At 36.2% G+C, this 26,453-nt stretch overlaps 1 protein-coding gene across 1 annotated transcript in view; it reads left to right on the top strand.

Moving 5' to 3' along the window:
• Positions 1–4,094: 4,094 nt before the first annotated feature.
• The window catches only part of CDKL5 (cyclin dependent kinase like 5), a 133,687-nt gene continuing 111,328 nt past the window's right edge, over positions 4,095–26,453 (top strand). The window contains exons 1-2 of the mRNA XM_081807975.1: positions 4,095–4,233; positions 7,903–7,937. Coding sequence (XP_081664101.1) covers positions 4,170–4,233; positions 7,903–7,937 — 99 coding nt within the window. The 5' untranslated portion in view covers positions 4,095–4,169. The remainder of the gene's footprint in view (positions 4,234–7,902; positions 7,938–26,453) is intronic.

The following is a 26,453-nucleotide window of genomic DNA, read 5'->3' as shown; positions in this document are numbered from 1 at the left end:
AGCTATGTGACAGATATTTATAAGAATGCATGAGTAAGATGGGCGCCTGGGTGGCTCAGTTGGTTAAGCGACTGCCTTTGGCTCAGGTCATGATCCTGGAGTCCCGGGATCGAGTCCCGCATCGGGCTCCGTGCTCGGCAGGGAGTCTGCTTCTCCCTCTGACCCTCCTCCCTCTCATGCTCTCTGTCTCTCATTCTCTCTGTCTCAAATAAATAAATAAAATCTTTAAAAAAAAAAAAAGAATGCATGAGTAAGAGATTTATAAGAATGCATGAGTAACCATTGATGGTTCATTGATGTTCAGTCACTACTGAGCTGACATCTGTCTCCTTTTCACTTATACCTCTGATCTTAGTTCTTCCCCCTAAAGTAATTCAAATCATCTGCTCTATTCCCTCTTTTTCAAAGAGTCTTCAGACATTTAGATGTCCGCTATCTCTCATCAAAGTCAAACTTGCCTAGTTTTCTTACCAGCTCCTTATCTGGTATAGTTTTAGAGTGTGGTCATCATCCAGGTTATCCATCACTGAGAGTTTTGGTCACTCAGATAACATGAAACTGTAATTCAAGTCTGTCCAAGGGCTGATTTATTTCTGGTTTCCTTTATCCTGGGAGTGTAGCTCTGAGGTTTCTGCTTTAAGTGAGTGGTGGCTTATCAAACTTCCTCCTTTTGGCACTCTTGCCTTTGACTTTTGCTTCTGGGTTTTAAAGGTTTTAAGAGCTTTTTTCTCCCATTTTTTTTCTGGATCTTCAAGTGCCTGAGAGCTGAAACCATTTTGGGTGGTTCGGATTATATCTCTGGGTCCTATTCTTTTGCCTTGATTTCAACCAGCTAATTCTTTACAATCTTAAGTCTTTGGGGATTTTAGGCTGTTTTAAAATATTTCCTCCAGTATTTGTATCTGTCCTCAAAGGGATTTCATCCAAGTTATTTAGTTAGTTGAAGCTAAAGTATCTGAGTTTTTAGGTCTTAAAAATTACTCAGTGTTATTCATATAAAATTGTAGTGAAATCCAATTTGGCATACAGTTTTTTTCTCAATATGAATATTGGTAGTTAAAAGACTGCTCTTGACACCTATATTATGTATTTACCTCACGTTTGAATTCTGATTCCCAGTTTGCATTACTCAATTTTCATTTCCATATAGAGAATAGGTGGGACCAAATGTTCTTTATATATACTTAGGTACATAACTTTTGGAGGGCTGGGTCTTCTTAGTGGGAATGATTTAATTTTTATCTCAAGGTTCCTTTGAAATGAGCCATGCCATTATTGGCAGAGTGGGATATTTAAATACTTCCTGGGTGTTCTTCCAAATCAGCTATAGAAAATAAAAGAATAATTCATTTTCAGAAGCACTCTGAGCATCTTCTACCTGTAATGTGACTGACTTAGATCTTCGTATGGCTGGCTCCTTCTTGTTACTGATATGTTTCAACTCAAATACCACTTTTTTAGAGAGGTCTCTGAGAAATTTTGCCTTTATGAATGATGTTTATTGTATGAGTTTGTCAGATACTTTATCATGCTATAAACATTTAAAAGCATTTAATTATGGTCACGCTGCTCTTTAGAAAGCTTGTATCAGTTTGTATTTCTACCATCAGCATGTGAAAAGGCACACTTTAAGTCAGTACTTTTCCACACCACATGGGTACTCTTATTTTTAAAAAGTTTCAAATTTCATAGGCAGCAAAGAATTTATTGGTTTTGATTTATTTTTTCCTTTTAAACCAATATTTTGTGTTGGTACAGCTGTTATTTTTCATAAAGATGGGATAGTTTTTTTTGAAACAAAATAACTTATTTTTAAATAATTTCAGATTTAGAGAAAAGTTGCATAGATAGTACGAAGAATTTCCTGTTTCATAGACCCTTGACCCAAATTCCCCAAATGTTAACATTTTAATCATTCTTTGTCTCTTCCTCCATACACATGTACTTATTATTTTTTTCCTGAATGGTTTAAGTTGCAGACTTTATCTCTAAAAATGTTGGTGTTCGTTCTTTTTTTGTTAAATTTTTTTATTAGACTGTCTTATTCTAGAGATTCTGGGCTGCACCTTATTAATTCATAATTGAACTATTATTGACATGAAACATATTAGTTTCAAGTGTACAACATAGTGATTCGATATTTGTATATATTGTGAAATGATCACAGTAAGTCTAGTTAACATTCATCACTACACACAGTTACCAATTTTTATTCCTTGTGATGAGAACTTGAAAGATCTACTCTCTTAACAACTTTCAAATATATAATATTAACCACAATCACATGTGGTACATCACTCATAATAATTTTAGTAAAAAAAATATTTTTTCTTGTCCTGGTTTAATCCAGTCCAGGATCATACATTATATTTAGTTATCACATCTCCGAATCTTCTTTTGTGGAACAGTTACTTGGTTCCCTGTCCTTTATAACTTAGACATTTTTATTTTATTTATTTATTTATTTATTTTTTTTTAAAGATTTTTTTTATTTATTTATTTGAGAGAGAGAGAATGAGAGAGAGCACATGAGAGGGGGGAGGGTCAGAGGGAGAAGCAGACTCCCTGCCGAGCAGGGAGCCCGACGTGGGACTCGATCCAGGGACTCCAGGATCATGACCTGAGCCGAAGGCAGTCGCTTAACCAACTGAGCCACCCAGGCGCCCAACTTAGACATTTTTAAAGATTACAGGACAGTTACTTAGTAGAATGTCCTTCAGTTTGGGCTTGTCTGTTTTACCTTTTTGGAAGGAATGCCACAGAAGTGACATTGTGTTGTATCCTATCAGAAGGCATATGATGTTGACTTGTTCTGTTATTGACAATGTTAACTTTGATCACTTAATTAAGGTGGTGCCTGGCAGGATTCTTCACTATGAAATTACTATTTTTCCCCTTTTAATTAGTGGCTATTTTGTAGTGGAGCTACTTTGAGACTAGATAATATCCTGTTTTCCATCAAACCTTAAACCACTAGTTTCAGCATATGTTGATGATACTTGCCTGAAATAATTATTACCAGGGTGGTTGCCAAATGGTGATTTTCTAATTCCATCACTACATTTATTATTTGGAATTATACTCTCAGAAAGAGCTTTTCCTTCTCCCCTCATTTATTTATGTAAGTAAGGACTGGTGTGTTTTTATTTTATTCTATGGTTTATAATCTACTATTTTCATTTATTTTGTTTAGTTGTTTCTCATTTGACCAGAAGAGACTCCTGTGTCCTTCAGACACGCTCCTGTCATTCTTTGAGCATTACCAGCCTTTCTGGCACCACAAAAGTATATCCTGGGCTCATATGGTACTTTTCCTTGCTCTTGCCTGGGAATCAGCCATTTCTCTGAGGAAGCTGTTTCCTTTTATTGGTGCACTAGCTGTCCTGGTGGGATGTTGGAGTGTCATTGCTTCTAGGCCTCCTCAGCAGACAGAGCTACGGAATATATATATGTGTGTAGGTATATTTACACACACATTTATGTCTATTTCTGCATCTTTATATTAAGAACTGAGCTCCTACGGTTAGCTCTAATTCCAAGCCTTCATCCTTTTCATATTTGTAACTTCTTTTTATGAGAATAAGAAGCCAAACTCTCATTATCCACAATGTATTTATTTACTTATTTGCTCAGTCCTAGAACACACATAATTTCATACCTCTGTGTAAAAACAAGTATATAAGTATAGTATTTGTTTATAAATAATTTTTTTTGTTTTTAGCTTGAGGAGAGTGTGTAGTTAAAACATTGTTTTCAAAAGTTACCTGGAGTTAATTCTTTTCCCCCTGACTCCCCCTCCCCGCTTCAATGTGGTTATGTTACTCATTTCAAATACAGTTAGGTACATTTGTTTTTGTTCCATTTTGGGTTCTTCTCTCTTGCTATTTTTCTTTTTCTTTTTTTTTAAGTATATGAAACATTAACATTTAAAAAAACTGTACAAAATAATAGGATAGATTATTAGAGTGCTGAATATAAAACTTAATGGCTTTTTTCTTTTCTCTTTCAGGGAATCATTTAATACTTCACATTAGAACAAATATGTGAAAGTCCCTGCCAACCTGTGAGAATTTCTTCCTTCGACATTTTGGTTCTACTTCACAACTTTCTTAGAAGTTCTTTCTTGATGCCATGTTCTGTGGCTTGCATCAAAAGAGGAGTTTGTCTTCATGAAGATTCCTAACATTGGTAATGTGATGAATAAATTTGAGATCCTTGGGGTTGTAGGTGAAGGTAAGTTTAGCATTCCTTGAGTTTCTGAGCAATGTATGTAGTTATACTTACCACTGAAAAGGTTACTAATTCAGATCCTGTTAATTTTACCTATATTAATTCAGATATGTGCTTAAGTGAAATATTAAAAATAAAATTGTGCTGTTTGGGTTTTATTCTCCAATTGAAAGTTAATATTTTAAAGCCCTTTAAAATGTACTAAATCAGATATTTCTTAAGGCTGCCTTCATTTCTTTTTTCTTTTCTTTTTTTTTTTTTTAAAGATTTTATTTTTTTTAAGTAATCTCTACACTGAAGGTGGGGCTCAAACTCACAACCCCAAGGTCGAGTTGCATGCTCTTCTGACTGAGCCAGCCAGGTTTCCCAAGGCTGCCTTCATTTCATTGTTTTCATTAGCAATTACGGTTTCATAGTCTATAATTTTTTGTTACATTTTATTTTTATATCAAGTTTATTTTGGATAACTTAAAATTTATTTGTATAAGTTAAATTTTGCTTAATACATGGTAAATAAGTGAATAACTTCTATTTGTCTTTGAGAATGACAAACCACATTTTTATAAATTCTGAGGCACACAACTTGGTTATATTTTAACATTTCTGAAATCAGGATGTGAGTTATAATCCATAGCATGTCATGGTTTAATTGGCAGTTCTTTCCCCCCCCAGTAGTACATAAAATAATGCTTATGATTAATGACATCATTAATTTGATGAAATATGGTAATTCATTTTTCTTAAGTCTTCCTGATTTTCCTTCTTTTTTTTTTTTTAAAGATTTTATTTATTAGAGCAGGAGAGAGCACAAGTGGCGGGGAGGGGCAGAGGGAGAGGGAGAAGCCAATTCCCCACTGAGCAGGGAGCCCCATGTGTGGGGTCGATCACAGGACCTTGGGATCATGACCTGAGCATGGGCAGACACTTAACCCACGGAGCCATCCAGGTGCCCCCCTGATTTTTCCTTCTTAGTAATTTTTGCTTTTGACTTAAAGATAACTTTATGGAGATTTTGAGAAATGATTCTGTTAACAGGGTATGAGTAATTATAATTATGGTTTCTTAGCATTTATTTATTTTTTTAGAGGGGGAAGGGAGGAGGAAGAGGGGCAGAGTGAGAGGGAGAGAGAGAGAATCTTAAGCAGGCTTCACGCCCAGCCTGGAGCCCAGTGTGGGGCTTGATCTTATGACCACTTGAGCTGAATCAAGAGTCAGAGGCTTAACTGACTGAGCCACCCAGGTGCCCCTAGCATTTATATCTTTAAAGCAAATGTTATAAAAATTTTTATTTTATGAATTTTCAAATGTGAATTTTAAAAGAAGTTTTGAAGATTTACCTGTGAACAGCAAAGCTGTTCTAGATTTTAATATTAAGTAGTTAAATCCTTTTCAAATAAAGAGAAACAATTAAATACAGTCTGGGTGACTGGGCGGTGCAGTCGGTTAAGTGCCTGATTTTGGTTTCGGCTCAGGTTGTGATCTCAGGGCTGTGAGATCAAGTCCCACATTGTGCCCTGTGCTGGGCACGGAATCTGCTTGGGATTCTCTCTCCCTTTCCTTCTGCCCCTCCCCCTGTGCTCTTGTTCTCTCTCTGTCTCTCTCTAAAATAAATTTTTTTTTTTTTTTTTAAAGATTTTATTTATTTATTTGAGAGAGTGAGAGAAAGAGCACAAGAGGGGGGAGCGGGAGAGGGAGAAGCAGACTCCCCGCCGAGCAGGTAGCCTGATGCGGGACTCGATCCTGGGACTCCAGGATCATGACCCGAGCCGAAGGTAGTCGCTTAACCAACTGAGCCACCCAGGCGCCCTAAAATAAATAAATCTTAAAAAAAAAATACAGTCTAATTATTGGGTGCTTGCTCTAAGGTCTGAAGTTGAAACCATATAAAAAGAATGGATCCTTCTCCCTTCACCAGTCAACTCCTTTTCCTTTTCTTCATTGATAGTAATTATGTAAATAAAATTCATTCTTTTTCTTTTTTTTGGTAATTTCTTTTTAAAAAGATTTTATTTATTTATTTGAGAGAGAGAGAGAGAGAACACAGAGGGAGAGTGACAGGGAGAAGCAGACTCGCCACTGAGCAGGGAGTCCGATGTGGGACTCTATCCCAGGACCCTGAGATCATGACCTGAGCTGAAGGCAGACACTTAATCAACTGAGCCACCCTGGCACCCCAATAAAATACATTCTTGATATCTTATCTACTGTTTTATATAGCTGCCTTTTTTTGTTTGTTTTTTTCCAAAGTGTTATAATTAGAAACTAATGCAGTAAAGCTACTGATTGGAGCCAGTCAGCTCATAGGATGTAGCAGGGTTGGAATGTTTCAAATTCTGGGCCCCAGTTTTTCTGGATCACAACCTTGGTTTTCTTAATATACCTGTAGGTGATCATCTCCTTAGGAATTAGCTCAGATTAACTAAACTACTAGAGTGCTCAGAATATGTCAGTTTTAGTTATAGTCAAAACCATCATTGCTATATATTTTTTCTTTGTAAACTACCTCAGAAATACATATATATTATGGAAACTAAAAACTGTCTAGTAAACTCTGCATTCCTGTAGCCTGGGCCGTGTATTTTCATTCCATCGAAAAATTGGCATGAGCAGTTAAAATGGGATTGAAGGATTGCCTGGTGATTGTGGAATTAAGTTGGATGGTTGTAGTAGCTGATTCCGTCCTGACTCTGATAATAAGATTCATTCATCTCCACCAAAGTGAGGGAGACTTGTTCCGGTTCTCCAGATTCTGTTTGAGACACATTTCCCAATTTCATCTCTCTGAAGTTCCCTTGTCATAGATGTATGCAGACTTTGTCTGTCTGTTAATGTTCTTGACATTTCTACAAACCTCAAGTTACTGTACATTACATTTTGATTCTGCTAATTAGGTTGTCACAGTTTTAACTCTAACCTCAGTTTCCTGGGTACCTTGCTGTCAACTCTGTTCTGCCTCTAAAGTTTTTCGGCTAGGTAAGAGGATAAGTAACCCAAACTATAGTGATGAATCTCCTCAAAGTATACCAAAGAAAGTGGAAGTGCTTGGCTATAAATGGCCAGAAAACCTTGGACTACTTATGGTCTGTGCCTTTGCACTGAGTCTTTATTTATGGCAAAAATGTAGCAATTCCTACTAGTTATTAATTGGAATGCTTAAGCCTGTATTATTCTGCCAGTCAGGAAAGACATTCCAGCATCCTGGAAGAGTACTTAAATGTCTCCTAGGACTGAAAACATATTTGGTAGGCTTGGTACCTGAGCTTACTATTGGGAAACAATTAGCTTTTAAATTTTATGTTTTCTACAGTCTTTTGAGTTTTTTTTTTTTTCCATTTACTCTTAAAGTTCTTATGTCCATATCTTGTCTCCAGTAATTTTAAGCTTAAATTTAAAACGTTTCAAGTGAAGTTTTCTTTAAAAAGAGAAACATTTAAAAATACTTGTTGGGTAAATGAGTTGCTTATACTCTTGTTTTATAAAAAATATATATATACTAAATATCCACATTTTGTTTGTATGAGGCTCATTGCATTATCACTGCAGGGTATTGTCATTTTAGGAACCATTATTATATCAGATACTGATAGCCAATATAAATGTAATAGAACTTTTACTTCTCTAAGAGCTATGGTTTGTATATGTCCCCTAATTTTTTATTTCTTTTTATTGTAGGAGCCTATGGAGTTGTACTTAAATGCAGACACAAGGCAAGTACATGGTTTTTAAAAAGAAAATAATGTGTATGTTTAACTGTTTAGAAACTAATGTATTGTTCTGTGCATGTGGGCATATAATTAAAACTGGCTACGATAATGATGCTTAATGAAGTAGAATGAACATGTGAACCTAGAAAAAGACTACTTTTGGACAAGCTTTATCATGATTAGGTAGTCATTAGTTATTTGCAGTCATATGCTGTTTTTTCTCAACTGCCCTAGTGTATAGGTGAAAAGCTTCCTAATGGGAAGAGAGAAAAGGTGATACAGAAGAAATCAAGGTAGTGAGAGATTTATGTTCAAGTACTTATGAGCAAGAAGACGTTTCATTCAGTCATTATTTTTCACGTAGACCCAATAACTTACAGTGCTTGGTAGATCTGAATCCAGATTTCGAAAGGTAGCAGATAGGTGTTTGGTTATGAAATAGGGCTTCAGATAATTGTGTATGATTATCATTATTGGTTGTAGTTGATCACCCTTGAGTAGTCTTGAAATGGATCTTACTATATAGATTATTTACTATACTATATAGTATAGATTATTTGACTGTTATCACCAATTATTCAGGGAAGTTATTTCAGGATTCCCATAGCTGTTGCTCAGTGATAAGCATGTTTTACTCAGAGACTAAGGTGGCAAGTGTTGCAGCTGTAACAATTTTAAATGTTAGGTTAAATATTTTCATGTTATGGTATACCTAGTCTGAGTATTAGTATCTGGCCTCATGCTATTTTGTGTATAATTTTGTTAAGACCAAAGATTAAAGTTTTTTGTGATATTTTCTAATGGAATTATTTATATCTGAGATGAGTTTAAAAATTTAGCTCAAGACATAATTTAAACTCTCAAATCTATCATAACATATGTATGTGTATATATGCATAAATAAAGAAGATACCGTTTTTATGTTTTTTCTTTCCTGTTGTACAAAATAGTATGTTTTGGATATAAGGCTTCATGACAGTTGATGTATTTTTGGGTTTTAGATCATAAATCTCTTCAATTAATTTTCTATTCTTAAAATTGGGTGTTCAAAGTATCTATGTTGGTAATAGTTACCTGAAGATCTCTGCCAGTAAATCCTCAAAAAATGGTTTGAATACTGTGGTTATTGATTTAGGATGATTAAGAATTTAAAATAATAAATTAAACATAATCAAAATAAATTTAGCACCTTGAATACCTCATTAAGGAATATTACTGCAGTTGGAAATTAAACAAATGAAAAGCTCTCTAATGAATTGCTACACTGTTAATGAGTTGCCTTGAGTTATAATACATTTCTGAAGCTTTAAAAAAATAAAATTCCTTGGTGGATACTACTCAGGGGAAATAGGTTGTAAATTTGACTCTTTAAATAAACATAATACTTCCTTTTATACCATGGCTCTGTTTATGTAGCATAATAAATGGACGCTTCAGTTCTTAATCTTAATCTTTGAGTTTTAAAATTGAAAGATTTCTGATACATAATGCAAATCTTCTAACAGTGTTTTCTCTCAGTCTTGTCCCACTTCTTCCTATGACTGTTTCCCCTATACTTTTTTTTTGACCTTATCTAAGCTCTCTTTGTGCCTTTTATGTAAAAATAAACTTTACTAGTTGAATATATTGTTTTTATCTTTCCCTGTGTCTGGTTTATTCGTGTATGAAGATATGTTTGTTACCTGTACCTGGTTCTCATAATGCACACTGTTAATCCCAGCAAGATGGACCCATAATGAAAGTAGATGAGAACAGGTTATCTCTGCTCTTGGGAAACCATCTCTAAACATGAACTCAGATTCCTAGGGCAGTTTGAGTTAAAAGGACGAATAAACCATAGTTTTCTTGCTCTTGTCTGGCTTACAGTCTGAAGAGGTAGAAGAGATACTTGATAAAATAACCCATGAGGTTGCTGCAAATGACATTGCATCTAAAAAATATCTCTTTTCACTGCCCTTCACTAAATAAAGGACTCACAGACCAGCTCTCCAAGTATTGTTGCTTTTTCCTTTACATGCATCTAAAAAGATATTGCTGGATGGAAAATGTAAAGCTAAATTAGTGCCTACCTCAGAGTAATATAAAACTCTTTTTAGAATCTGAAACTGTTTAGTCATTAGACTTGTTAGAGATATATCCTCTTTTCAGCTAGAATCAGAGCTTCAGTCTTTTCCGCATTATCCAAAAAGAGAGAATTTGATGCTTCTAAGATTTACCCTTTGGGATCAAACAAATGGACTACTATGAAATCTCATGTTATATTTAAAAATGGATATAATCCTCCCTGTTGTACCCATGATATGTAAAATAATCATACCTATATATTTTGAATAGCTTTTATTTATTATTATTTTTTAAGATTTTATTTATTTATTTGACAGAGAGAGACACAGCGAGAGAAGGAACACAAGCAGGGGGAGTGGGAGAGGGAGAAGCAAGCTTCCCACAGAACAGGGAGCCCGATGTAGGGCTCGATCCCAGGACCCTGGGATCATGACTTGAGCCGAAGGCAGACGCTTAATGACTGAGCCACCCAGGTGCCCCTTGAATAGCTTTTAAAGACTTAATGAAACGCTTATAAAAATGTTTAAATCAGGTCTGTATGATTACGTATGCGTAGGTACGTGTGATCACTTATGCATCAATTTGATCTCTTTTGGATAAGGTTAGCTGTGGGTGTATATATAATTAAATAATTCCTAGCGCATTATATATTTGAGCAAGTATGAAAGAAAGTTATTGTTTTAAATCATATACTGTTGCAAGAAATTTAGAGGTCATGTTTATAAACAAATGTATCTTGTCTATTGTGAACACAAAGTGGTATTGGGTTATTCTAGGCCAAAGACCATACTTATTAATTTTCTGAAACAAATGCTGAACAATTAAAAAAGAAATACATAACTGTACTCTCTTTTTCACAGCTTCTGTTTATTGTATATATGCACATTGGCATATATATGAAAATTCTTAGTAGTAAGTGTTAAGCTACTTACGGCACCTTAGGACTACTCACATTTGGAAGAAGTTCTCATTTGGACCTTTACTCTCCAGATATGCATTGCTGGTTCTCTTTTTATTTGCATGTCTGCTTTGAAGTGCTTATACTTATTTTACAGCATACTTTTCTTTGCAGAAACTCAGAGAGGTCATCCTTACAACAAAGTAGGGCAAATGGAATGTAGTGACATAGGGAGATGTGATTAGAACTGGAGACAAGGCTTTGTGCAGCCTGATTGAGAGAGGTTGGGGGGCAATGCTAATTGATCCTAGGACAAGGAAGTGGTGATTCATGTATTTCCTTTCCTGTGGCTGAGGTTGACATATGAGAAATTTTTGTTTGTTTTGAAGTGGTAGGTGACATATAGCTAATTACACAAAGGCATGAAGAATCCAGCATTGGGGTAGAGCGTAGAAGTATTTAATACATAATAAAGTTGACTTAAATTATAGAACCAAAAATGAACACCACTGTAGAGAGCTATTGTAGAGTACCAGGTCCCTGTGGAAGGATTAGAGATGATCCCAGGGGTTTGTGCTAAACTGAAAAATCACTGCTATTATTTATATGACTTACAAACTTATAAAGGGTATGTAAGTTTTGGGGGAGAAATAATGAGTTTGGCTTTCATAAAAAAGAATGAAATGGCAGCAGAATACCAAACCTGATAATAAATACCATATATTGAGCATCTAACGTATGCCAGTTAACTCTGCTAGATGTTGTCCATTTACTACTCACAACAGCCCTACTCTTACACTGTTTTACAGATAAGAAAGTGGAGTCATTAGAGAGGTTCTGTGTTAGGGCCAAGATTATGCAGCTAAGAAGTGGTGGAACCAGGCTTCGTCTGATGCCAGAAATCACTAACTTGAGCATAACTGTGAAATGTTATGGACCTTCCAAGGGGGGGTGCAGAGCAGAGTTAAGGGCATGCCTTAAATAGTCGTACTGAAAGGAGTGGGAGGCAGACATCTAGAAAGCAAGGAGGAAAGATTTTTAAAAATGGTACTCACCAACAGTGTAAAAATCCATAAAAAGATCCATGATGATAAGGATTGAGGGATGAGAAAACCCATTTCATTTAATATTGTCATTTATTGATGACCCCTTTAAGTGAAATGGTACATTGAATGCCAAATTGCAGGAGGTTAAGGAGAGAGCAGGTTGAGAAAATCCAGATTGTGCCATTTTTCTCTTTTGAGAGTTGAGAAATTGAGATTGAGAGTAGTAGGAGGAATAGATGTGATTAAATATTCACTAGTCAGGAATACCCATATTTTGCCCCACTAAAAGGCGTTCTTGGGTTATTAATCACTTATTATGCACAATTTGTCTTTTGCTATAAGCGTTCATTTTTAGCATGCATTATATATTTTGAATTACTGATTCCTGTTTTTCTTTTTCAGATTAATTTTGTTTTCTACAAAAAAGCTGAATGGTGATTTGGTCATTCTTAAAAATAAAAAACAACTATTTTAAGCAGATACTTGAGGGAAAAGTCAATGAAGCATCACCAGTTTAACAGATTATTTATAGTGTGCCATCTAAAATCGTAGTTATTTTCTACTAAAAATAAACGTTGTTTCAGCTTTTTTCCACATTATATGAAAGAAGCCTTAAAAATTTTTTTTAGATTTAAGTTTTACAAGTGAATTGAGCTTTTAAAACACAACTTAAAAGAGATGAATCAACAATGGCAAACTGAATATATGGGATTAATTATATTATTTTCTTTGTCATTACTTTCCTCCTTATTTAAATATAAGTAGGATGTGGATTCCTGCTTCTTGTGTACAAAATTTCTACCATTTGAAGAAAATTAGAGGCTTGGGTTTTTAATGAAGATTGTAAGTAGCTGGAAATATTTCAGTATTATTTCACCATAATCATTTTTTTAAGTAATCACACTTTTCTAAATGACTTTAATTTACTGCAGGTTATGGAGATTAACGAGATGCCACTGTTCAACTGGACATTGGGTCAGGAACAAAGATTATAGGAATTAGTGGGCGAGGATATCTTCTGTCTACTCTTAAAGGGGCACTCATAAACCATTACTTCTGTGTGGGTTCCTCTCTTGACCTAGCTTTTCTTGCTGATCCAATTAATTGTAGAACAGTTTCTGGAACACTACGAAAGTCTTATCAAAATCATACTTCTTTGTATTATAATACTCTGTATTTCAGATTCTGCTAAATTTAAATTTAATTAATTAACATATAATGTATTATTAGTTTCAGAGGTAGAGGTCAGTGATTCATCCGTCTTATATAATACCCAGTGCTCATTACATCACATGCCCTCCTTAATGTCCATCACCCAGTTACCCCATCCCCCCACCCCTCTCCCCTCCAGCAACGCTCAGTTTGTTTCCTATGAATAAGAGTTTCTTATGGTTTGTCTCCCTCTCTGATTTCGTCTTGTTTTATTTTTTCCTCTCTTCCCCTATGATCCTCTGTTTTGTTTCTTAAATTCCACATATGAGTGAGATCATATAATTGTCTTTCTCTGATTAACTTATTTCGCTTAGCACAATACCCTCTAATTCTATCCACATCATTGCAAATGGCAAGATTTCATTTTTTTGATGGCTGAGTAGTATTCCATTGTGTGTATTCCACACGCTACATCTTTATTCATTCATTAGTGAATGGACATTTGGGCTCTTTCCATAGTTTGGCTATTGTGGACATTCTTGTTATAAACACTAGGTTACAGGTGCCCCTTCGGATCACTACATTTGTATCTTTGGGGTAAATACCCAGTAGTGCAATTGCAGGGTCATGGGATAACTCTAGTTTCAACCTCCATATGGTTTTCTAGAGTGGTTGCACCGGGTTGCATTCCCACCAACAGTGTAGGAGGGTTCCCCTTTTTCCACATCCTTGCCAACATCTGTCAGTTCCTGAGTGGGTAATTTTAGCCATTCTGACTGTTGTGAGGTGGTGTCTCATTGTGGTGTTGATTTGTATTGCCCTGATGCCGAGTGATGTTGAGCATTTTTTCATGTGTCTGGTGGCCATTTGTGTGTCTTCTTTGGAGAAATGTCTGTTCATGTCTTTGTTCTTTGGGTGTTGAGTTTGATAAATTCTTTATAGATTTTGGGTACTAGCCCTTTATCTGATATGTCATTGCAAATATCTTCTCCCATTCTGTCAGTTTTCTTTTGGTTTTGTTGACTGTTTCCTTTGCTGTGCAAAAGCCTTTTGTCTTGATGAAGTCCCAATAGTTCATTTTTACCTTTGTTTCCCTTGTTTTTGGAGACGTGTCTAGCAAGAAGTTACTGCGGCCGTGGTCACAGAGGTTGGTGCCTCTGTTCTTCTCTAGGATTTTGATGGATTCCTGTCTCACATTTAGGTTTTTCATCCATTTTGAGTCTATTTTTGTGAATGGTGTAAGGAAATGGTCCTGTTTCATTCTTCTGCATGTGGCTGTCCAATTTTCTCAACACCATTTGTTGAAGAGACTGTCTTTTTTCCATTGGATATTCTTTCCTGCTTTGTCCAAGATTAGTTGACCATAGAGTTGAGGGTCCATTTCTGGGTTCTCTATTCTGTTCCATTGATCTTTATGTCTGTTTTTGTGCCAGTACCATACTGTCTTGATGATTATAGCTTTATAATAAAGTCCAGAATTGTGATGCCACCAGCTTTGGTTTTCTTTTTCCACATTCCCTTGGGTATTCAGGGTCTTTTCTGGTTCCATACAAATTTTAGGATTATTTGTTCCGGCTCTGTGAAAAAAGTTGATGGTGTTTTGATAGGGATTGCATTGAATGTATAGATTGCTCTAGGTAGCATTGACATCTTCACAATATTTGTTCTTCCAATCCATGAGCATGGAACGTTTTTCCATTTCTTTGTGTGTTCCTCAATTTTTTGCATGAGTATGTTATAGTTTTCGGAGTACAGATTCTTTGCCTCTTTGGTTAGGTTTATTCCTAGGTATCTTATGGTTTTGGGTGCAATTGTAAATGGGATCGACTCCTTAATTTCTCTTTCTTCTGTCTCGTTGTTAGTGTATAGAAATGCGACTGATTTCTCTGCATTGATTTTATATCCTGCCACATTGCTTAATCCTGTGAGTTCTAGCAATTTTGGGGTGGAGTCTTTGGGTTTTCTACATAAAGTATCATGTCATCTGTGGGGAGTGAGAGTTTGACTTCTTTGCTGATTTGGATGCATTTTATTTCTTTTTGTTGTCTGTTTGCTGAGGCTAGGACTTCTAGTACTATGTTGAATAGCAGTGGTGATAGTGGACATCCCTGCCGTGTTCCTGACCTTAGGAGAAAAGCTCTCAGTGTTTCCCATTGAGAATGATATTCACTGTGGGCTTTTTGTAGATGGCTTTTATGATATTGAGGTATGTTCCCTCTATCCCTACACTGTGAATTCAGAGTTTTAATCAAGAAAGGATGCTGTACTTTCTCAGATGGTTTTTCTGCATCTATTGAGATGATCATATGATTCTTGTCCTTTGTTTTATTTTTTATTTTTTTTAAGATTTTATTTATTTATTTGACAGAGAGAGACACAGCGAGAGAGGGAACACAAGCAGGGGAGTGGTAGAGGGAGAAGCAGGCTTCCCGCAGAGCGGGGAGCCCGATGCGGGGCTCGATCTCAGGACCCTGGGATCATGACCTGAGCCGAAGGCAGATGCTTAACGACTGAGCCACCCAGGCGCCCCAGTCCTTTGTTTTATTTATGTAGTGTATCACATTGATTAATTTGTGGATGTTGAACCACCCTTGCAGCCCAGGAATAAATCGCACTTAGTTGTGGTGAATCATCATTTTAATGTACTGTTAGATCCTATTGGGTAGTATCTTGGTGAGAATTTTTGCATCCATGTTTATCAGGGATATTGGTGTGTAATTCTCCTTTTTGGTGGGGTCCTTGGTTTTGGGATCAAGGTAATGCTGGCCTCATAGAATGAGTTTGGAAGTTTTCCTTCCATTTCTATTTTTTGAAACAGCTTCAGAAGAATAGGTGTTAATTCTTCTTTAAATGTTTGGTAGAATTCCCCTGGGAAGCCATTTGGCCCTGGGCTCTTGTTTGTTGGGAGATTTTTGATTACTGCTTCAATTTCCTTGGTGGTTATGGGTCCATTCGGTTTTCTGTTTCTTCCTGTTTCAGTTTGTTAGTTTATATGTCGCTAGGAATGCATCCATTTCTTCTAGATTGCCTAAGTTGTTGGCATATGTTGCTCATGATATGTTCTTAATAATTGTTTGTTTTTCTTTGGTGTTGGTTCTGATCTCTCCTTTTTCATTGATGATTTTATTAATTTGGGTCCTTTCTCTTTTCTTCTTGATAAGTCTGGCCGGGGGTTTATCAGTCTTATTCTTTCAAAGATCCAGCTTCTTGTTTCGTTGATCTGTTCTACTGTTCTTTTGGTTTCTATTTTATTGATTTCTGCTCTGATCCTTATTATTTCTCTTCTGCTGGGTTTAGGCTTTATTTGCTGTTCTTTCTCCAGCTCCTTTAGGTGTTAAGTTTAGGTTGTGTATTTGAGACCTTTCTTGTTTCTTGAGAAAGACTTGTATTGCTATATATTTCCCTCTCAAAGATTTTGAACAGTTGTGTTTTCATTTTCATTTGTTTCCATGAATTTTTTAAATTCTTTAATTTCCTGGTTGACCGATTCATTCTTTAGTAGGATGCTCTTTAGCCTCCATGTATTTGAGTTCTTTCCAAATTTCCTCTTGTGATTGAGTTCCAGGTTCAAAGCATTGTGGTCCGAGAATATGCAGGAAATGATCTCAGTCTTTTGGTACTGGTTGAGACCTGATTTATGGCCCAGGAGGTGATCTACTTTGGAGAATGTTCCATGTGCACTCGAGAAGAATGTGTGTTCTGTTGCTTTAAGATGGAATGTTCTAAATATATCTGTGAAGTCCATCTGGTCCAGTGTGTCATTCAAAGCCCTTATTTCCTTATTGGTCTTCTGCTTAGAATATCTGTCTATTGCAGTGAGGGGGGTGTTGAAGTCCCCTACTCTTATTGTATTATTATTGATGTGTTTTTTTAAATTTTATTATTAATTGGCTTATATAATTGGCTGCTCCCATGTTAGGGGCATAAATATTTACAATTGTTAGATCTTCTTGTTGGATAGACCCTTTAAGTATGATATAGTGTCCTTCCTCATCTCTCAATACAGTCTTTGGTTTAAAATCTGGTTTGTCGGGACGCCTGGGTGTCTCAGTCAGTTAAGCACCTGCCTTTGGCTCAGGTCATGATCCCAGGGTCCTGGGATCGAGTCCAGCATCGGGCTCCTTGCTCAGCGGGGAGCCTGCTTCTCCCTCTGCCTGCCTCTTCCCCTGCCTGTGCTCTCTATCTGACACATAAATAAGTAAAATCTTTAAAAAAAAATAAATAAAATCTAATTTGTATGATGTAGGGATTGCCACCCCAGCTTTCTTTTGATGTCCATTAGCATGATAAATGGTTTTCTATCCCCTCACTTTAAATATGGAGGTGTCTTTGGGTCTAAAATGTGTCTCTTGCAGATAGCATATCGATGGGTCTTGCTTTTTTATCCAATCTGATATCCTGTGTCTTTTGATTGGGGCATTAAGCCCATTTACATTCAGAATTACTATGGAAAGATATGAATTTAGTGCCATTGTATTACCTGTGAAGTGACTGTGTCTGTATATTGTCTCTGTTCCTTTCTGGTCTATGTTACTTTTGGGCTCTATCTTTGCTTAGAGGATCCCTTTTAATATTTCTTGTAGGGCTAGTTTGGTGATCACGAATTCTTTTAGTGTCTGTTTGTCCTGGAAGCTTTTTTATCACTCCTATTTTGAATGATATCCTAGCTGGGTAAAGAAAGTATTCCTGGCTGCATATTTTTCTCATTTAGCACCCTGAGTATATCATGCCAGTCCTTTCTGGCCTGCCACGTCTCTGTGGATAGCTCTGCTACCAATCTAATGTTTCTACCCTTATAGGTTACAGACCTCTTGTCCTAAGCTGCTTTCAGGATTTTCTTTTTGTCTCTGAGATTTGCAAGTTTCACTATTATATGTCAGGGTGTTGACCTATTTTTATTGATTTTGAGGGGGGTTCTCTGTGCCTCCTGGACTTTGATGTCTGTTTCCTTCCCCAGATTAGGGAAGTTCTCTGCTATAATTTGCTCCAATATACCTTCTGCCCCCCTCTTTCTCTCCTCTTCTCCTGGGATCCCAATTGTTTTAATATTGTTTCACTTTATTATATCACTTATCTCTTGAATTCTCCCCTCGTGATCCAGTAGTTGTTTATCTCTCTTTGTCTCAGCTTCTTTATTCTCCATCATTTTGTCTTTTATATCACTAATTCTCTCTTCTTCATTTATCCTCTCAGATAATTTAGCCTCCGTTTTTGATTACATCTCATTAATATCCTTTATGATATCCTTTTGATATCTACTTTAGTTCTTTTATTTCTCCAGAGATTCTCTAGTGTCTTCTATGCTTTTTTCAAGCCCAGCTATTATCTTTATAATCATTATTCTGAACTATAGTTCCAACATTTTATGTATATCTATACTGATTAGGTCCCTGGCAGTCAGTACTGCCTCCTCTTCTCTTTTTTGAAGTGAGTTTTTCCATCTTGTTATTCTGTCCATAGAAGAATAGATGAACGAGAGAATGAAATACTGAAATGGCAACAATGACCCCAGAGAAATATACACTAAACAAATTAGTAGAGACCCAAACCCAGAAAAAAAGAAATTAAAAAAAAAAAAGAAAGATAATCTAATCAGACAGGTGAATATAGGAATGCACTGGATCCTGTGTGTATTTGGTCAGTTTGTTAGGAAACTAAATCCCCAAAATTGTAAAGAAAGAAAAACTTATATATGTATGAAAATAAAATTAATTACAATGAAAGGATAGAATGTAACTGTAAAAATGAAAATTAAGAGAGAAAGGGGGAAAAAAGAAAGAATATAAACAGACAGGTGAACAGAGCAATACACTATGTCCTGAGTGTATTTTGGTTTGTTAGAAGAAACTGCATCCAAAAATTGTAGAGAGAAAGAAAACATACATAAATACAGAAAAATAAAATTAAATACATTGAAAGGATAGAATATAACTGTAATGATGAAAATTTAAAAAAAAATTTTTAAAAAGAGTTGACAAAATAAGAAATTGTTTGAAAATGAAAGAGAAAAAAACCAAATTGAAAGACTAAAGAATTGTGGGGGGCAAAAAAACCCATGAATTCTGTATACTATTTTCCCCTAACGCTGGAGTTTTGCAGTTCTCTGTGACTGGTAAATTTGGTCTTAGAGGGATGTTCTTGCTGATCTTCTGGGGGAGGGGCCTGTTGCATTGATTCTCAAGTGTCTTTGCCCGGGGTGGAATTGCATGTCCTTGCCAGGGGGCCAAATTAAGTAATCTGCTCAGTATTGTTCTTTGTGGCTTTTGTTCCCTGAAGGCTTTCTGCGCCACTTAAGAGGATGAGAGTGAAAATGGTGGCCTCCCAATCTCCAGCCCCAGAGCCAAAAGAGCTCGGCTCCCCACTCCTCAGTGCACCCTGAGGGAAAAGCAGTCAATCACTCCTGTCTCCCTGGTCTCCATCTGCATTCCATGCTCACCCAGCCGCTGACTGAGCATGTCTCTCTCAGCCACGTGACCTTATTTCGAGTCTCTAAACCCTGCAGACTCCTGCAGCTCACACCCATGCCGCTCCTCGGGGGAAGGGAGGAGAGGGTTTCGTGGCAGTTCTGCTGCTCGCTGGGCCCCTGCTCAGAGAGCAGTTGCCCGACTGTGCCGCGGTTGGAGGTATATGGTAACCCCTAGCTGAGAGCCCACTTCTGGGCTCGCTGATTGCAGCTGTCTTCCCCATTCCGATGCCTGGGAGCTCTGCCACACTCAGGCACCCCTGGTCTTCCTGTGACCCTGAGGATCCTGAGACCACACCGTCCCACCTAGGATTCTGCCCCACTTCACCACATGAGCATCTTTCAGGCAGGGACATTCCTCACTGGAGTAGACTTCTAAAAGTTCGATTTTGTGCTCTGCTGCCAAATTACTTTATGGTGCCAGCAGATGGAGGCCCCTCTCGCCCCACCCCCCTACCCACATGTATCTTTCCATATATTGCCTGGGATTTACTTCTGTGCACCTCCTACTGTGGAAAGTGGTTACTTTTCTCTTTGTAGAGTTGCAGCTATTCTTTTCTTAGATCTCTGGTTGAGTTCTCAGGTTTTCAGAATGATTTGATAGCTATCTAGCTGAATTCCTGGGACCAGAGGAAACTAAGTTCTCCTACTCCTCCACCATCTTGGGCTCAGCTCTCTGCTAGTGTTTTGATACAGGGCAAACTACTTATGTTTCTGTTGTCTTATTATCAATAAAAGAAATAATGGCTCATATATCAGTTCATAGGTGAGTCTGACTTCTTCAGGCAAATAAAAGAATTTTGGGCTTTTACCAGCTTCATGGTTACCTTTGTCCTCATCATCCTAATCTAGATTTGCTTTGTTTGTTTGGTTTTTAGTAAATGGGATAAAGAAATCGTCATTTAGAACTGGCTGGTACTAACTCTGCGTGCATTGTCTACGCAGAAGACTTTACCTTGTTCATCCTTCTCACAGTGACTCAATTCCTAAATGATTTGTCCCTCCCTCCCCCACACACTCCTCTACCCCCTTCTAGAGGATGAGTTGGCAGGGACACTAGATGGACTCTAAAGTCTTCTTTTCCACTAATCATAAAAACATAATTAGTTCAAAGAAAAGAACATTCTATACCTTCTTCAGATGAGTAATTTCATTAGTCTCTGATAAATGTCTGTGCTTAAGGGATTTACACTAGCTCTTTAATGCATCTTCTTTTCAAAACTTCAGGAGCAAAAATGAAAGCGAATCTTTTTTTTTTTTTTTTTTTTTTACACAGGCCTGAATTATATATTCACTGGTAATATAAGAAAAGGAACTGATCAACAAATGCCCATATGATGGATACTTTTGAGTAGTTAAGCATTAACTATCAGTTGTTGAAAGCAGTACCTGGAAAGTAGTACACAATGATCTATTTCTGTATAAATAGTAATCCAGCCCTGAAATACTATTAGAAGCTATAGCTGATATTCTACAATGCTTTTGAGCTTTAGTTACTCTTTCTGAATTTAAAGGTTTGTTTCATATGTTAAGGCCTTTTAATTTTAAAATATCAAAAATTTTTGGACCTTCTGTACTTAAAGCACTGTTCTAGGCATGGCGTTATAAAGTACAATTCAACCAAATATCTGCTTAAGCAAAATCTGTTGAGTGCCCACAAAATGTCAGGTACTCTGCCTGGCACTGGCTCTGTAGAAGTCAGTAAGTAATTCCTATTTTTGAGGAATTTAGCCTAGCACGTATAAATAAAAAATGTAAGATGCCGTTTTCTTTTGTCAAGAAGCTTAACACATAGCTTGGGAGAGGTAAATTTGAGAGAAGATTGTAGTTGAAATGATAGTGTGAGACCTTCTTTCACATTTTTTCAATAAATTCTTCATGAAAGCCTACTTAGGAAAATATTCATGTCAGTAATAAAGGAAAAACAAGTATTTCCCAAACCCCATAACTGCATGGGGGTTGTTTCCCCCCTCCACCTTTTCGCTATTGTGAATAGTGCTGCTGTGAACTTTTGTGTACAAGTTTTGTTTGAGTTCCTGTTTTCAGTTCTTTGTGGGTTTATACCTAAGAGTGGAAGTGATAGGTAATATGGGAGTTCTATGTTCAACTTTTCGAGGAACCGCAAAACTGTTTTCCACAGCAGCTGCACCACTTTACATTCCTACCAGCAATATACAAGGGTTTTCAATTTCTCCATATCCTTGCTAATACTTGTTTCCTTATTTCTTTTTGTTGTGGCCATCCTAGTGACATAAAGTGGTAGCATATTGTGTATTTGATTTGCATGTCTGTAATGATTAGTGATGTTGAGCATCTTTTCTTGTGCTTGTTGGCCATTTGCATATCCTCTTTGGAAAAATGTGTCCTTTGCCCATTCTTTAAAATTTAAATTCAAGTTAGTTAACATATAGTATAGTATTGGTCTCAGGAGTAGAATTTAGTGATTCATCATTTACATTTAACACCAATTGCTCATCCCAATATGTGCCCTCTTTAATACCCATCATCCATTTAGCCCATCTCCCTACCCTGCCCATTTTTTAATTGGGTTGTTTTTGTTGAGTTGCAAGAATTCTTTATATATTTCGGATGTAAGTCCTTTATCAGATATATGGTTTGCAAATATTTTTTCTCATTCTGTAGGTTGTCTGTTCACTTTCTTGATAATGCTCTTTGCATAAAAGTTTTTGATTTTGATGAAATCCAGTTTATCTCTTTTTTTTTCTTCTCTTGCTCATGTTTTTGAAACCACGGCCAAATCCAAGGTCATGATGGCTTATGCCTTTTAAAAATTAATAGTATAATTTTAGCTCTTAGATTTAAGTGGTTAATCCATTTTGAGTTAATTTTTATTTGTGATATGAGATAGGGGTCCACCTTCATTCTTTTGGATGTGGATATGCAATTGTTCCAATACCATTTGTTGAAGAGAGTTTTTTCCCTATTTATTGGTTTTGTCACCTTGTTGAAAATAAATTGACCATCACTGTATGGGTTTATTTCCAGACTCTCAATTTTATACCTGTGGTCTATGTGTCTATCCTTATGCTAGGGCCACACTGTTCTAATTACTGTGGATTTGTATTAAGTTTTGAAATCAGTAAGTATGAATCTACCAACTTTGTTCCTTTTTTTCTCCCCCAAAACTATTTTAGTTATTGAGGGCTCCTTGTAATTCCATATGAATTTGAGGATTACCTTTTCCATTTCTGAAAAAAAGGCCATTGGAAATTTGATAGGGATGTCACTGAATCTGTGGATTACTTTGCATAGTATTGTTGCCTTAACAGTATAAAGTTTTCTAATCCATGAACGTAGGACTTTCCATTTACTTAAGTCTTCTTTAACTTCTTTCATCAATACTTTGTAGTTTTCAATGTGTTAGTCTTTTACCTGCTTGGTTAGATTTATTCCTAGGTATTTATTCATTTGGATGCTATTATAAATGGAATTGCTTTCTTAATTTCCATTTTGGGTCATCAGTTGCTAGTGTATACAAATACTACTGATTTTTTTTATTGTAAAATATGTATAACAATTTACCATTTTAAGCATTTCTAAGTGTACAGTTCAGTGTCATCAACTGTATTCACAATATTTGTGTAACCATCACCTATATATTTCCAATTTTCCTTATCACCCCCAAAAGAAAGTGTAGCAGTTAAGCAATAACTCCCCCATTCCCTCTTACCCCCAACCCCTGGTAAATTCTGATCTACTTTGTCTCTACAGTTTTTCCTATTTTAGATATTTCATTTAAGTGGAATAATACAATATTTGTCTTTTTGTGTCTGGTTTCCATTACTTAGCATAATGTTTTTAAGGTTCATTCATATTCTATGTATCAGAACTTCATTCCTTTTTATAGCTGAATAATATTCCATTGTATGTATATACCACATTTTGTTTATCCATTCATTTGTTGATGGACAGTTGAATTGTTTCCACTTTTGGCTAATGTGAATAATGTTACTATGAATATTCACAGACAAGTATCTTGAGTCCTTGCTTTTAATTCCTTTGTATATATACCTAGGAGTAGAATTGCTGGGTCATATGGTAACATTTTGTGGACTACTGGCTATTGTATTTTGATTTTTTTATCCTGCAACTTCGGTGAATTTGTTTCTTAGCTCTAATGTATGGATTCTTTAGGATTTTCTGTGTGTATAATTATATCATCTGTGGATGAGACTAGTTTTATTCCTTCCTTTTTAATTTGGACACCTTTTATTTCTTTGTCTTGCCCAGTTGTTCTAGCTAGAATTTCCAGTATAATGTTATCAAGTGGCAAAAGTGGGCATCTTTGTCTTGTTCCTGATCTTGGGGAGAAGCCGTTCAGTCTTTTACCATTGAGTATGCATGATGTTAGCTATGGATTTTTCATAAATGTCCTTTATCAGGTTGAGGAAATTGCCTTCTATTTGTCGTCTGTTTGTCCTTCATGGTTATGGTGTGTGAGGTGGGCAGTTTAAAATGCATATTACACTCATATCACAAAGTAGCTACTTCCTTTATCAAGTCTTTCCCTGGTTGTTTTAAGTTTTTGACTAGTTGCAGAGGTATAGAAAAGTTGATTCTAACACTTTTTGCCAGCTCATTATTTGTTTCTGTGGAAGGATGGAGTCCTAGATTTTCCTATTTTGCCATCTTCAGTGACATCACTCTGCAGATATGTGTTTTGCACATATTTCTCCCAGTTTGTGGCATATTTTTTGTTCTGTTAACAGTGACTTTAGCAGAGCAGAAAAATTTTTTAATTTTAATGACACCCAATGTACCAGGGTTTTTTTTGTGAATTGTCCTTTTGGTGTTGTATCTAAAAACTCATCACCAAAGTCGAGTCACCTAGGTTTTCTAGGTTATTTTTTAGAAGTTTTGTAATTTTGTATCTAGGTCTATGATCCACTTTGAGTTAGTTTTTGTTAAACTTAAAAGGTTTGTATCTAGATTCTTTATTTTGCATATGGATGTCTAGTACCATTTGTTGAAAAGACCGTTTTTCCCATTGGATTGCCTCTGCTTCTTTGTCAAAGATCAGCTGTGTTTGTGTTGAGTCTATTTTGGGGCTCTTTTCTGTTTCACAAAATAGCTTACTAGGATTGGGATCGCATTGAATCTCTAAATCAAGTTGAGAAGAATTGACATCTTAATACTGAGTTTTCTAATCCACGAATGCAGAGTATTTCTCCATTTATTTAAATCTTTGATTTCTTTCAACATAGCTATGTAGATTTTTGCATGCAGATCTTGGGAAAATTGTGTTAGATTTATACTTAAGTACTTTTTTTGTGTGTGTGATAATGTAAGTGGTATTGTTTTAAATTTTTATTTCCAATTATTCATTGCTGGTATATGGGAAAGCAGTTGACTTTTGTATATTACCCTTGTAAGTTGTGACCTAGATAGAATTATTAGTTCCAGGAGTTTTTCACTGTAGGTTTTTTGAGATTTTCTTCATGGACAGTCCTGTCATCTGTGAACAAAACAGTTTATTTTTTCTTTCCCAATCTATATCCCTTTTATTTCCTTTTCTTGTCTTGTTGTATTAGTTATGACTTCCAGTAAAATGTTGAATAAAAGTGGTGAGAGGGGTCATTCTTATCTTGTTCCTGAGCTTAGTAGGAAGGCAGCAGTTTCTTACCATTAAGAATGATGTTAACTGTAGGTTTTTTGTAGATGTTCTTTATTAAATTGATGACGTTCTCTCTATTCCTAGATTACTAAGAGCTTTTATCACGAGTGGGTGTTGGGTTTTGTCAGTGCTTTTCTACATCAGTTGTTGTGATGATACGATGTTTCTATTTTAGCTCACTGATGATGGTAGATTACATGAATTGATTTTAGAATGTTGAACCAGGCTTGCACACCTGGGACAAATCCCATATGGTCATGGTGTGTCATTCTTTTTATACATTGCTGTATTTACTTTGCTAATATTTGCTGAAGATTTCTACATCTTTGTTCATGAGAGATATTTGTCTGTAGTTTACCTTTCTTTTAATGATTTTATCTGGTTTTGGTATTAAGGTAATAGTGGCTTCATAGAGTGAGTTAAGAATTGTTCCTCCACTTCTGGAAGGAAGAGATTTTTCTGGAAGAGATTGTAGAGAATTGGTATAATCTCTCCTTAAATCTTTAGAAGTCACCAATGAAACAATCTGGGTATGGGACTTTTTGTTATTGATTTTCTTCCACACATTTAGGTGTATTCAGATTATCTTTTATTCCTTATGTACATTTTGATAGTTTGTATCTTTCAAGGAATTGGTCCGTTTACCTAAGTTACCAAATTGATAGGCATAGATTTGTTCATAATATTCTTTTATAATCCTTTTAATGTCCATGTGATGGGTAGTGGTGACTCTTCTTTCATTTCTGATATTAATAATTTCTGTCTTTTCTCAAGTGTCATATCTCACTGATATGAGGAATTTGAGAAACAAGACAGAGGGTCATAGGTGAAGGGAGGGAAAAAATGAAACAAGATGAAACCAGAGCGGGAGACAAACCATAAGAGACTCTTAATCTCAGGAAACAAACTGAGGGTTGCTGGAGTGGTGGGGGGTGGGAGGGATGGGGTTGGCTGTGTGATGGATATTGGGGAGGGTATGTGCTATGGTGAGTGCTGTGAATTATGTAAGACTGATGAATCACAGACCTGTACCTCTGAAACAAACAATACATTATATGTTAAAAAAAAAAAAAGAAGAAGCGGCGCCTGGGTGGCTCAGTTGTTAAGCGTCTGCCTTCAGCTCAGGTCATGATCCCAGGGTCCTGGGATCAAGCCCCGCATCGGGTTCCCTGCTCCACAGGAGGCCTGCTTTTCCCTCTCCCACTCCCCCTGCTTGTGTTCCCTCTCTCACTGTCTCTCTGTCAAATAAACAAATAAAATC

Source organism: Leptonychotes weddellii, chromosome X, assembly GCF_054177405.1.
Source record: "Leptonychotes weddellii isolate Sample4059 chromosome X, ASM5417740v2, whole genome shotgun sequence".
NCBI lineage: Eukaryota > Metazoa > Chordata > Mammalia > Carnivora > Phocidae > Leptonychotes > Leptonychotes weddellii.
Note: the sequence above shows the minus strand (reverse complement) of the source record. Positions and strands in the feature narration are given on the sequence as shown.